The sequence below is a fragment of the Eulemur rufifrons genome, chromosome 3 (assembly GCF_041146395.1).
Source record: "Eulemur rufifrons isolate Redbay chromosome 3, OSU_ERuf_1, whole genome shotgun sequence".
NCBI classification, from domain to species: Eukaryota; Metazoa; Chordata; class Mammalia; order Primates; family Lemuridae; genus Eulemur; species Eulemur rufifrons.
The window spans coordinates 61,826,523-61,840,061 of record NC_090985.1 but is presented as its reverse complement, the minus strand read 5'-3'; the positions used below and the strand labels follow the sequence as shown (position 1 = coordinate 61,840,061).

Here is a 13,539-nt window from a genome sequence, read left to right as displayed (position 1 = left end):
TCTGGGAGGCCAAGGTGGAAGGATCACTTGAGGTCAGGATTCAAGACCAGCTTGAGCAAGAGGGAGACCCCCATCTCTAAAAAAAAAAAAAAAAAAAAAAAAATTAAAAAATATATTTTAAAAAAATTAGCTGCGCTTGGTGGTATGTATCTGTGGTCCTAGCTACTTGGGAGGCTGAGGCAGGAAGATTACTTGAGGCCAGGAGTTTGAGTCTCGGTGAGCTATGATCATGCCACTGCATCCAAGCCTGGGTGACAGAGTAAGACCCTGTCTCTAAAAAGTAAATAAGTAAAAAATTAGAGCTGGGCGCGGTGGCTCACACCTGTAATCTTAGCACTCTGGGAGGCCGAGGCATGAGGATCGCTTGAGCTCAGGAGTTTGAGACCAGCCTGAGCAAGAGTGAGACCCCGTCTCTATTAAACATACAACGAAATTAGCTGGACAGCTAAAAATATATTAAAAAAAATTAGCCAGGCATGGTGGTGCATGCCTGTAGTCCCAGCTACTTAGGAGGCTGAGGCAGAAGATTGCTTGAGCACAGAAGTTTGAGGTTGCTGTGAGCTATGCTGATGCCACGGCACTCTAGCCTGGGCAACAGAGTGAGACTCTGTCTCAAAAAAAAAAAAAAAAAAAAAATGCTCATCAATTGGAGAATAGAGAAATAAAACGTGAAATGTTTGTACAGTGGCATATTAGAGGTTAAAAATGAATGAACTATGGCCATGTTAATACCAATATGAATAGATCTCAAAAACATGCTGAATAATAAGCAAGTTACAGAAAGATACAGTATGCCATTTATGTAAAAATTTTTGTATATTGGTAAACATAAATTTATAGAAAAATTGGATGCACACAGAAGGAAGTTCATGATATTGGTCACCACTAGAGAGGTAGTGCAAAAATTGGATGGACAAGGGGTATAAAGGAATTTGAAATTTATGAGTAATGTCCTTTATTTTTAAAAATAACCTAAAATTTATCAAAATGTTAACTTTTCTATGAGTTAAAAGGTACTATGAAGTTGATGTCAGCATTCTTCCATTAATAGTATTTTGCCATGGGGAACTACATTTCTTGTAGGGTTGGATTATAATGGGGTGAGAAGTAGGCTGAAGAAACTCCTTTTTGTGACCTGAACATCATTCACAGGCTACATCTATTCGCGTGGTATTTTAATCATTACAAGCCTCTAGAACACTTTGAGGTGAAAACTTCTATGGAAGTTTCTCTACTGCTGGTAGCCACCTTGGATTGAAAATCTTTTAGCTAAGTTTGTAACAGAAATTGTTTTGCATTGTGTTTTTATCTGCTAGTAATTTCTGTAAGCTATTTGGTGGTTCATAAGACCACCAAAATCATTATAATGACTATGGCGCTGAGCAGAGAAACAGCAATTACCCAGATCATCTCATCCTCTAAGGATAGACTAGGAATCTAGTTTGTCATCTGTGAGAATAAAAAAAAAGCACTTTTCCATTGAAATTTCAGCTACATGGTGTGTGTGAAGAGGTATCATGAATATTGATTTAACAGTCCTAACTTGATAGGTATCTTTTGTCATGCAGAATGTTATTTTCAATGACATTCCTTCTCATATTCAGTTTTTAAAATTAAGCCTTTCATTTTGAGATAACTGGATTCACATATTGTTGTAAGAAATATTACAATACAGAGTGATCCGCTATATCCTTTACTCTGGTTCCCCCAGTGGTAACATCTTGAAAAACTATAGTACAATGCTGTAGCCCCCACTTATCCAGTAGGATATGTTCCAAGATCCCCAGTAGATGCCTGCTACCACAGATAGTACCAAACCCACAGTATATACTGTGTTTTTTCCTATACATACATACACACCTATGATAAAGTTTAATTTGTAAAATTAGGCACCATAAGAGATTAAAAACAATAACTAGTAATAAAATAGAACAATTATAACGATATAATAAAAGTTATATGAATGTGTTCTCTGTCTCTCTAAATATTGTACCATCAGACCAACGTTGACTGTAGGTAACTGAAACCACAGAAAGCAAAACTGCAGATAAAGAGTCTAGTGTATCACAACCAGGATATTGACATTGGTGCAATAAAGATGCAGAACATTTCCATCACCATGTTGCCTTTCTACAGCCATACTTTCGTCTGTCATCCCCATCCCCTCCATAACCACTGGCAGCCAGTAATCTGTTCTCCATCTCTGTAATTTTATCATTTCAATAATGTTATATCAATGGAATTATACAGTATATATTACTGTTTGGTATTGGTTTTTTTTTTCACTCAGCATAATTCTCTGGAGATTCATCCAGGTTGTTGTGTGTATCAGTAGTATGTACTGAGTGATGTTGCATTGTATGCATGTACCTCAGTTTGTTTAGCCATTCTCTTATTGAAGTACGTCTGGGTTGTTTAGCTTCAGTTTGGAGCTATTATGAATAAAGGTGCTAAACACATTAATGTTCAGGGGTTTTTGTGTGAACGTAAGTTTTCTGTTCTCTGGGATAAATGCCCAGGAGTGCAATCACTGAGTGGTATGGTAGTTGCATATTTAATATTTTAAGAAACTGTCAAACTATTTTCTGGAGTGGTCATCTCACTTCACATTCCCACCAGCAGTGTGTGTGATCTGGTTTTTCTGCATCCTCACCCATATTTTCAGTATTCTGATAGGTGTGTAGTGATAATTCATTGTGGTTTTAATTTGCATTTCTATAATGGCTAACAAAGTTGAACATCTTTCCCTGTGCTTCTTTGCCATCTGTGTATCTTCTTTGGTAAAATGTCTGTTTGTGTCTTTTGCATATTTTCTAATTGAATTATTTTTTACTGTTGATTTTCGGTGTTCTTTATATAGTCTAGATACTAGTTCTTTGTTGGAACTATATGGTTTGCTGTGTAGCTTATTATATATTTTGCAAATAGCTCTACATTTTAACTTCAGAGTAATGCAGTGAGTTTTAAAACACCGAAGTTTGCACAGCTCTTTAATTGTCTTAAAGTGAGTGATGAAAGACATGAGAAAAAAGGAGTCTGTTATAGACAATTAGAGAAAGAAGTTCCACGTATTTTGTTATTTTTTAAATATGTAATTTTCAATCAGTATTGTTGCTAATTTTTATTTTGATTTGGGGGATAAAGACTGAACCTAATGAAATTATTTCATGATAATTTTATGAATAATGGAAACTTAACCAATTGGTTCACTTTAATGTTTTGCTTTTAACCGCAGCTTTCAGATGATGATAAAGAAAAGGGAGAGGGAGCACTTCCAACAGGGAAGTCTAAAAAGAAAAAAAAGAAAAAGAAGAAGCAAGGTGAAGATAACTCTCTTGCACAGGTAAAATATCAAAACACAAACATTCTTTAAGCGCCTACTGGTGAAAATGTGAAAAGATGATGTACAAATGCTAAGAATTTGTAAAGATAAAAGATACAGTATGAGACATCAAATTTATTTGAAAAAATTATAAACTTTTAAAAAATTTATACATCATTGTAATAAAAATGTTACTGCTTTAAAAATTCATATCAAAAGTGTAGCTAAGCCCAAAAATAATAAAGTTTCAAATTACTCAGTGCATCTTTTATTGTGTAATGGTGAAATAGAAAAGGAAGAATAGTATTTTACACATACAAAATTTCCTTTTGAGTAACTGGAAGGTAACATTTAGCACAATTAGAAAAACCACGTGCGTGACAAGTGGAGTCTTTCACTTGACTCTGAGTTTGCTAATTATTAATATTTCACTTAGTTATCTTTTCCTGCTTTTTTGGCTTCTAACCAACAGAAACTTTGTCTTTGCATCACTCCTGTGTTTTCTTTTTCACTTCTTTGATCTCTCCTATCTAGGAAAAAAATTTAGATTATAATAAAGATGAAGTCAAAGATATTTTAATTTCAGACTTACCAGATTACTAGGAACATGCATGGATTTATTTTTAAAAGCACTAATACTGTTAAAATTTTAACTTACGAAATTATTTTTATTCCTTACTGTAACCATGTAATTAATTGTTTTCATTCCTTTAAATGTGGGAGATAGCAAAAATTTCTAGAGATAACCACCACAGTAATTTTTCCTACTTGTTCTATTTGGAAGAAGTTTCTATGTGACATCTTAAGGAAATACATCTTTAGTTCTTTTTTATTGTAGGAAGCACAAACTTTCATAAATAATACCAATCTATTATCAATACTAGGGTTTTTTTCTATGAGTAATAGTAATTTTTGTCTATATAAAATACTAGTAAAAATGAATGGGCATTAAGGTTAATGTGGCTGAGATCAATGGATATGAACAACTAAAACTACATAATAGGTGTACTTGTTAGCTGGAGCAGGCTGATGAGAAATGTTACTGACAGCTATCCTTTGTAAGTAATGCTATCTGAAGTCCATTCTGGCCAATTCTTTCTTGAATTTCTGTGACTTAAATTATGATCTTTACTAATACTGTTTTTCTGGATTATAAATTAGTTTAATTTTGTGGGATAGATGTATTCTGAAATGTTCAACCTACTGGCAAAGGTCATTACTCTCTGTTTTTTCCTATATAGTGAGTAAGTATTCTGGGTTTAAATTCAGATCTGTATTTAAAATCTGCCATTTACTTATTTTTTACCTTGCATAATTTACTTAATTATAGGTTGTTTTAAGAGTTAAATTAGATATCCTTGAAGTTCTATGCAGAGTACATAGTACATATATCCTATTCATAAAAAGTTATATTTTGGAATTTGTTCTTTTTTCAGTAAAGTTTTTTTTTTAGCTATTGGTATGTGGCTGGTGTAGTCCTTTATTATAAGAGTTCAAGTTAGGATGGAAATAAACTCTTCTCTTCTGATTAACTTTGTAAGATTGAAAACCGCACATATTTCCAAAGCTACCCTGCTCAGCTTAAATTCACAGCAAAATTTTGAACTACTATCTAAATTCAAAATTTACTATCCTGCTATCCTGAAAAAGTTTCGTAGAATATCAGTGTTGGAAGAAAACTTTTAAGATCATCTTAGACAGTTGTTCAAAAGAACAACTGCTATTTATATGGATATGTTGCTAAAGAACAATACAATTCAGTGATGTTCCTATTTAATATTCCAGTTCATACTTATTTCACATACCTAACCATATGATGTGCTCTCGAATTATTTTGTAGAAATTTTTTAAAAGTCTGAGAGACTAAAGAATAGAAATGTTAAAGCTTGGCTAGGACTTTAGAAATCATCTGGGCAAATTTTATATTACAGTTGAGGAAACTGAGGCTCAGGGAAACCGAGTGATTTGTCCCTGAGATTATATAGCCAGACTGTGGCATGGCCAAAATTGGAAATCTCTATTTCCTTCCTGCTATGCAAGTTTAATTTATCTAGAAAATTCACTTATGTATGAACATTTTATTTCTTAAAGAGGTCATTTTAAAGTCTTAGTTTAAGTATCAACTGGTTCACTGTGTACTTTTTATTTTTAACCAAAAATACACTAGTTTAGGCTGGGTGCAGTGGCTCACACCTATAATCCTAGCACTCTAGGAGGCTGAGGCAGGAGGATCGCTTGAGGTCAGGAGTTCAAGACCAGCCTGAGCAAGAGCAAGACCCTGTCTACAAAAAAAATACAAAAATTAGCCGGCCATGGTGGCATGTGCCCATAATAGCAGCTACTAAGGAGGCTGAGGCAGGAGGATCTTGAGCCTAGGAGTTTGAGGTTGCTGTTAGTTATGATCATGCCACTGCACTCAAGCCGGGGCAACAGAACAAGACTCTTTCTTGGAGGAAAAAAATACATACATATGTACTAGTTTAAGTTTATTCTATTTATTAAATTAGAATTGTTATTTTGGGGTGTGTATGTATGTATATTATTTAATTCACAGTTGGAGTTGGGACAGTTTCTGAATTGAAATTATTTTCTTGGGATATTTTCTAGACAACAAGCAAAATAGATTTTAATTAGTAAAGAATGAATGATTTATGTAATCTGGTAGAGTACTTTTCTCTGTAGGACACAGAAGAATTAGAAAAAGAAACTAAAGAAGAGCTTCCAGTAAATACCTCTAAAGCCCGTCCAAAACAGGAAAAAGCTTTTTCCTCGAAGACCATAAGCACTAGTGATCCAGCTGAAGTACTCATCAAAAATAGCCAGGTAATTTTTAAGAATAATAAAATTTTGTTGCTAGACACAGTGGCTCATACCTGTAATCCCGGTAACACGGGAAGATCACTGGAGGCCAGTTCAAGACAAGGTTGGGCAACATAGCAAGACTCTCATATCTAAAAAGAAATAAGAGTTAGGCAGAGTGATACCTGCCTGTAGTCCCAGCTACACTTGGAAGGCCAAGGCAGGAAGATCACCCAGTAGTTCAAGGCTGCAGTGAGCTATGACGGTGCCAGTGCACTTCAGCCTGGGTGACAGAGCAAGACCCTGTCTCTAAATAATATTAATAATAAGGTCTGTTGACTCAAGAATTGTATCATAATTAATATTTTAGTAAAGCACTATGCTAAGCATTTTAAATACGTGGACTAATTTAGTCCTCAAAACAACCCCAAGAGAAAGGTAAGACTCGTTATATAAATGAGAGTAGAGAAGTTGAATAATCTGTCCAAAGTTATATAGCTATCAGTAGTAAAATCAGAGCCAACTACTGTATTTCCTCCTACTAAATATCTAGGCATAAAGGGATAGATGGCTTACAGAAAATATGACTAGTTGTATCTTCCCCAAAGAATGCACATAATATGACTGTGGTTCAACCTCCCAAAATGTAATATTTGTTTAAAATTTGGTGACAGGTTCTTGAATGATGTGCCTTCTATGTGAAATATTTATGTGGCAGAAGGAACCATTTTATAAAAGGTCTAGGCCAGTGACACAAATTAAAATCTGATTTCTAATTGGGTACATTATACTATATTAAAATATTATACTAATTTTATATTAGTATATTATAATATACTAATGTCATAATACGAAATATCATATTAATACTATATTAAATTTGGCCAGGCATCGTGGTTCACACCTCTAATCCCAGTACTTTGAGGGGGCCGAGGGAGGAGGATTCCTCGAGCCCAGGAGTTCAAGACCAGCCTGGGCAATACACCGAGACCCCATCTCTACAAAAAAATAAATAAAAAGTCAGCCAGGCCTGACATCACACAACTATGGTCCCAGCTACTCAGGAGGGTGAGCCAGGAGGATCGCTTGAGTCCAGGAGTTGGAGGTTACAGTGAGCTGTGATCACACCACTGTAATCTGGGCAGTAGTGCATGACTCAAATATATATATATATGTAAAAAATTCTAGAGGTACATGGTTCATTTATTCACACATTCAAAACATTTTATTGAGAACCTACTGTGTGTCACATGCTATTTGAAGTGCTGGGATACAGCAGAGAACAAAACAGACAAAAAATCCCTGCCTTTATGGAGTGTACATATCTAGTGAAACAGTTTTAGACAAGAAACTGGGTTACCACTAAGAAAGAATTGGTAACAGTCTTGTACTAAAACAGTTTTAATCATACTTATTTGAACTTAATGCTTTTAATTCCTTATGGGTCTTTGAGATAAAAAGATTTGATCTCAGTATATGTCTAGATTTGATAATAAATAGCAAGGGGTCATGTGATATTTTGATGTTTTACTTAAATCATTTTCAGAAGCCATCATGTAAATTTTAACCCTTCTGTGATTTAATGTAGATAAATAAGAGAATAGAGAGGAAAGGGCAAATTATAAAGCTTTTCGTTATGAAATAAATACAGGGAACATTAAGAAAGAGAAACCAGCCAGGTGCGGTGGCTCACGCCTGTAATCCTAGCACTCTGGGAGGCCGAGGCGGGCGGATTGTTTGAGCTCAGGAGTTCGAGACCAGCCTGAGCAAGAGCGAGACCCCGTCTCTACTAAAAATAGAAAGAAATTATATGGACAGCTAAAAATATATATAGAAAAAAATTAGCCGGACATGGTGGTGCATGCCTGTAGTCCCAGCTACTCGGGAGGCTGAGGCAGGAGGATTGCTTGAACCCAGGAGTTTGAGGTTGCTGTGAGCTAGGCTGACGCCATGGCACTCACTCTAGCCTGGGCAACAGAGTGAGACTCCGTCTCAAAAAAAAAAAAAAAAAGAAAGAGAAAGCAAGCAGCGTAAATACAGCTTCAAATACCTGAGATACCTAGGCTCACACCACTTCCCCCTCTTATGTCCTTTTCCCATTGCGCTTTCTTGAACCCATGGAGCCTGGAAGAACAGAGGCAAGAGAATTGTTACTTACCTTCTTAGCACTAACAGGTGTGAAACGATCTTCTCCTCATCTCTCTCAACCTTAAGGGCACTCCAAGTTACTGGCATTTTTATCAGTACCAGGGCCTGACCATTTATTAACAGACATGCCTCAGGGAGGCAAATCAGTTAGTTTGTCTCCTTTCTGCTCCCAGGCTGTCTCAGGAGAAGCAAGACTCAAGAATCTAAGCCCTATCGTTAGCATTTATTCTCACTACCTGACTGGATAAAACTCTGAAATTTTGGACCTGAGTGTTACGGGTTGCTTGAAATCAGACTGGTAACCACAGTCTGCTTGTAGGAAAGGGAAGCTGTTGCTGCTGCTCTTTGAGATATCCCTACTTGTTGGAAAGGAGATAAAGGGGTGTCACCTAGTGGTAGTTCTGAAATTAGCTATTTTCTTTTTGTCTTTCACAAAAAGTTCTGAAGAGTTCAGAGTTGGTGGGAAATGGATAGACCCTTTGAATTGCAGACAGAAAGTTAATGAAAATGGAATTACTGACTCCTACTGGAGATCCAAGAAACATCCTATAATTTATACCTTTGTTTTTATCTCAGCCTATAGTCATAAATATTATAGGTGATTTATTTGGTTATGTCACTAGGGGGCAGGTGTGAGTTACATTGCCTCTGATAAATTACTTGAAAACCATCTTAGTATTTTCTTGGAGCTAAATGGCCCCTTGACAATACTATGATATTTAATTTTATTTGAAAACTCAACAAAAAGCTGACATAATTTTATTCCAAAATAGCCTATCAAGACTCTTCCACCTGCTGTTTCTACCGAGCCATCTGTTACTTTATCAAAAAGTGATTCTGACAAGAGCTCTTCCCAAGTGCCACCGATGCTACAAGAGACAGAAAAATCCAAGTCAAATACCAAGCAAAATAGTGTGCCTCCTTCACAGAGTAAGTAGTCCTTATTTTTGGTTCCTTTGTGTATTCTTTGTACTATTTACATTATTCTTACATAAGTGTTAAGGTTCTGATCTTAGAAATCTAATGGATTAATAGAGCAGCTTTTTCTTCCTTTGCAAATGCTAGATTTTTTGGACTCTTGTGAACTTCAGTTGTGAGGGCCAAGTTGCTAAAATAACTGACGGTGGACTAGGTTGCTGAGGACAGAGAGGGAGGTCTTGGTGCCTGCCTGCTTGTCTCTCTGGTGCCTCTCCCTTTTTCTTTGCACATATTCTTGAGGCCACAACTTGTTCTATGCCTTTTTTCCTCTTTTTCTCCCTTAGCTACCTTAAGTTTCTGTCTTACCCATTTTTCTCTTTTGTTAGCCATATTAAATGGTGGTTTTTCCAGGTCAAAACTGGTTGAATATCAGCAATTCCATATGGTTAAATCTAATACATCGAGACCGAAAAGAAAGGGGGGAGGCAGGCATAGAGTAACTTAAAATACGTAACGAGGACTTAAACAAAATTTGAGGGTTTTAAAGCATTTTTTCATACTTTTTTTATATTATTGAGACATAACAGTGTTTACTATCCTTCTAATTTTTTTCTCACCCCTTTTTTCTTTTAGCCAAGTCTGAAACTAGCTGGGAATCTCCCAAACAAATAAAAAAGAAGAAAAAAGCCAGACGAGAAACGTGAATTGTTTTTCCTGAATTGGACAGACATGTGTTTGCAAACACTGTCTTAAAGATATGCTGTTTATGCAATAATTTGTGAACATGTACAGAGTTTTATATAAATTTAAACCAATTTTTAAAACAAAACTGTGAACACAACCACCATAAAAATGGAATCAAAGGAAAGTTAATTTATGAAATTAAGAGGTCAGCAGAATATACTACAGTGCTGGAAGACACTTGGGAAAGTCTTTTTAATTGAACAAGAATGATCTTAATTTAAGAATACTATCCTGGTTTTACAGCAGTGCCCTGTTTACAACAGATTGTGCCCTAACTCATCTGCAGTCAAGGAATAAAGGATTCTGATTAGAAAGAGGGTCGCCTGCAAATTAGTAGGCATCTCCTTGGATCTTATGCACGGAACTTGTACCATTTGAATCTGTTTTATGCTTAAATCAAAGTGCTTTGATCAAATGCATAATCTGCCATATCTTTACATATTTGTTGGTAGCAATTTGTATTAAAGGAATCACAAGTGCAAATAAAAAGTCATTTATCATTTATTTAACTAAACTGTCATAGTTTAGTTTATAATTTTTAAAAAGTTCTTAATTAAAATATTGAAAATGCAGTTGACACTTGTATGGCTTATGAAGTTATTTTTGATAGTCTTACATTACTTGAATTGTTCAAAGTACAGTATATTTTAAATTAAGAAAAGTAAACTATATGTATTTGTTTTATACATTGAAGGGTCAGACTCACAAATAATGCTCTTGTTTATGATTTGAAAACTTTCAGGCAAAATCCAACTTACATTTTTCCTTTCCCTAGCAATTACTTTTTTCCAGCATCAGCTCTCCTTAGTTACTAATACTTTTTGACTTTAAAAACGAAATCATTCACAAACTTTTAGTATATGATGGAGAATGAAAAACTAGAGTCAGACAGCTTTAATTGACATTGTCAAGACCTCCAGTTATCAGGAATACATTTTTTTACTGCCTTAACCTGTAGTGTGTAGAATATGCATCAATTTCTTGAAGGGGATTCGTGTTTTTATAAGAATTTTCATGTAATTATTGCAATTGTGGTCAAATAAGGAACGTTTCCTGCTTGAAACTATATTGATTTAAATGATGTGTGAGATGTTTCACCATTTTCAGGCACTGTGTAATTCTATTGTAATAAACTGGCAGGTATCTTTGTAACTATAAATAGTGCATGCTCAGCCATGTACACTGTAAATAGCCTTTACCAAACGTGTTTGACAAGGACCATAATTAACATCACTTAGTGAATTGTGATTTAAAAAAAGCCATGATTTATTTGATGTGATTGGCTTAATTGTTTTTATGTGGCACCAAGAATGAAACTGTTTAACAGCTGTAACCAATGGTACTGATCTATCCATCCAATGTTGTCTATATTATATTTGATTGTGGTTTGATGGTATCTCGTTATCAGACTAGGAAAGCTAAAGAAACAAAATGGTTTTAGGTTTGCTGAAGACTGGCCTTATTAATGGACAGCTTTCCTAACAAGCTATTATTAACTTTTATCAGGTGTTAACATCTGTTTCAGGAAAATGGCAGTATGTTTACATGTCAGAAGTTTTGTTTAATCCTATGGTATTTCTAAATTGATTTGTTTAAATAAATTCAGCAAATGGATAGCATTGTTTTTATTTGCTTCTTCGATATGGGGGTAAATAATGGCTAATGAACCAGGAATGGATTTCTTCAAATGACTTTATTGTTAGTTTGACATAAATGTTTCATAAATAGATTGGAGGATTCCTGAGGTGTCAGCACTTTGTAAAGTTATCACAAAGGAGAATTTGATGGGGAGTCTGTAATTTTAGAATGTGCCAAATGGTCTATGCTCAACAATTTAATTGAACTCTCTCAACTCTACCTCACCATTTCTTTATCTTAGAATTCCGTTGGCTGTGTCAAACATAATAAAACTTTATTTCTCCAGCTTGGTATCTTCCCATTCAGCCACCTAAGCCGGGTGTTAAAGACACCATCTTTTGAGGAGACACCTATTGTGGAGATGGAGAGGCACGTGGCTAAATTGCGGTGGATCCAGTATAGAGATACCTCTATCCCTGCTCTCTGGCTCAAAAATTAGGACGTGGGTTTTGTTTTAAGATTCGGCAGCTACATGAATGATAAAATTAATTACATTCTCTTTCACATTCATAAAGTGCAAACTCTTGCAAAATTATTGTTCATTGCTCTTTACCTGTTCCGTAAGATCTTTATGTGAAATCAAAGCAGTTTCTGGCATCTGAACAGAAACTGATTTCCATGTCAACTCAGGAGGCACTAAAATCTAGGTAGTGATTCAGGGAGGAAGGAGAAAGAAAGAACCTATTGTTCCATGGTGGCATGGATTAGATGTTCCCAGAAGTGCTAGTAGGGAAATAACTGACCCCTTCAGGCTTTGCCAGGCCTAGAAGAGAACCTTGCTCATATTAGCAAGCGAAGTCTCCTCAAGAAACTACTCAAAAGTCTCTCTAATCCTGCCTGCCTCCACATACTTACTGAAAATCCTTCCCTATTCTGGAGCAGGGAGTAGTGGTTCAGGGTTTCTCCAGACTGGAATCCTACCTATCTACACCTGGAGTTGAGCAAAACAACAGTTGAGAGAGTCCAAAAAAATATATTGAAATAAAATGAGATTAATGTAACTTACCATGTTTACTTTGTGCATGCGTTTTATTGGGGAGGGGAGGTTGGAATAATTCATCCAAATCTAATGGTCTTATTTCATAGGCTAACCCGGTTTATATTTGGGTTAAAAATACTGGAGGACAATATTTAACTACAGAGTTTAGTTTTTCTTAATTAAAAACAGTCCTCTATTATACGGTGTGAAATATCTTTCAAAATTTAGAATTTAGGTTTAAGATGTCTACTCGATGTCTTAAAATTTTCCTGTAAACCTATTGCACAAACTGGAATTACTTTCCAAAAGGCTTAGGGAATGCAAATATGTTATTTGTAAGATGCATTGAGTATTATAAATAAAACGAACCATTTTTTGATTTGTTTAAGTTGCTTGTTACAGTTCTCTTGTGGGAAGGGACTTCGTCAGTCACTTTGCATCCTAAGCTACTCTAAAGGCAATTACTTTTTGATTGCTTTTTTCCTAAAAACCATAGGTGAAGCTTTTACCACTGGGAAGGCAAATTAAATTAAATGCCTCTGAAAATGTCTGTTTGTGACACAGTGTTCTCTGTGGGAAACATTATCCATCTTATGTCATCTTCACAGTAGATGTAACTGCCTGCCACCAGGTGCAGTATATCACTTGCATCAACCTTTTATGTTAAGGAAATTAGACTGAAACTTGGCATTTCACATTAGTTTGCATGTATTAGTTTGGCTGTTTCCACAAACTATGATGATTTGTACAAGACAGAAGTTTGCTTCTCTTGCATATAAAAGTCTGGAAGACAGTCCAGGGCTAGGATGACACTGCAGGGCCAGGTACCTAGGTTCCTCCTATATTGCTCTTCCTCACAATGTGGCTTTCATGTCTTGGTTGAAGACAGCTGCTCCAGCTAGAAACATCCTATCAACTTTTGAGACAGCTGGGAGAGGGCATCCTCCATCCTCTAAAGAACACTTCCCAGCTTTTATGCACACTACATCAA

At 35.5% G+C, this 13,539-nt stretch overlaps 1 protein-coding gene across 6 annotated transcripts in view; it reads left to right on the top strand.

Moving 5' to 3' along the window:
- The window catches only part of MTDH (metadherin), a 60,026-nt gene extending 47,139 nt beyond the window's left edge, over positions 1-12,887 (top strand). For all 6 annotated transcript variants that reach the window (XM_069465475.1, XM_069465473.1, XM_069465471.1 and 3 more), the window contains 4 exons: positions 3,236-3,343; positions 6,005-6,145; positions 9,043-9,199; positions 9,821-12,887. In XM_069465475.1, coding sequence (XP_069321576.1) covers positions 3,236-3,343; positions 6,005-6,145; positions 9,043-9,199; positions 9,821-9,891 — 477 coding nt within the window. In that variant the 3' untranslated portion in view covers positions 9,892-12,887. The remainder of the gene's footprint in view (positions 1-3,235; positions 3,344-6,004; positions 6,146-9,042; positions 9,200-9,820) is intronic.
- Positions 12,888-13,539: the final 652 nt, after the last annotated feature.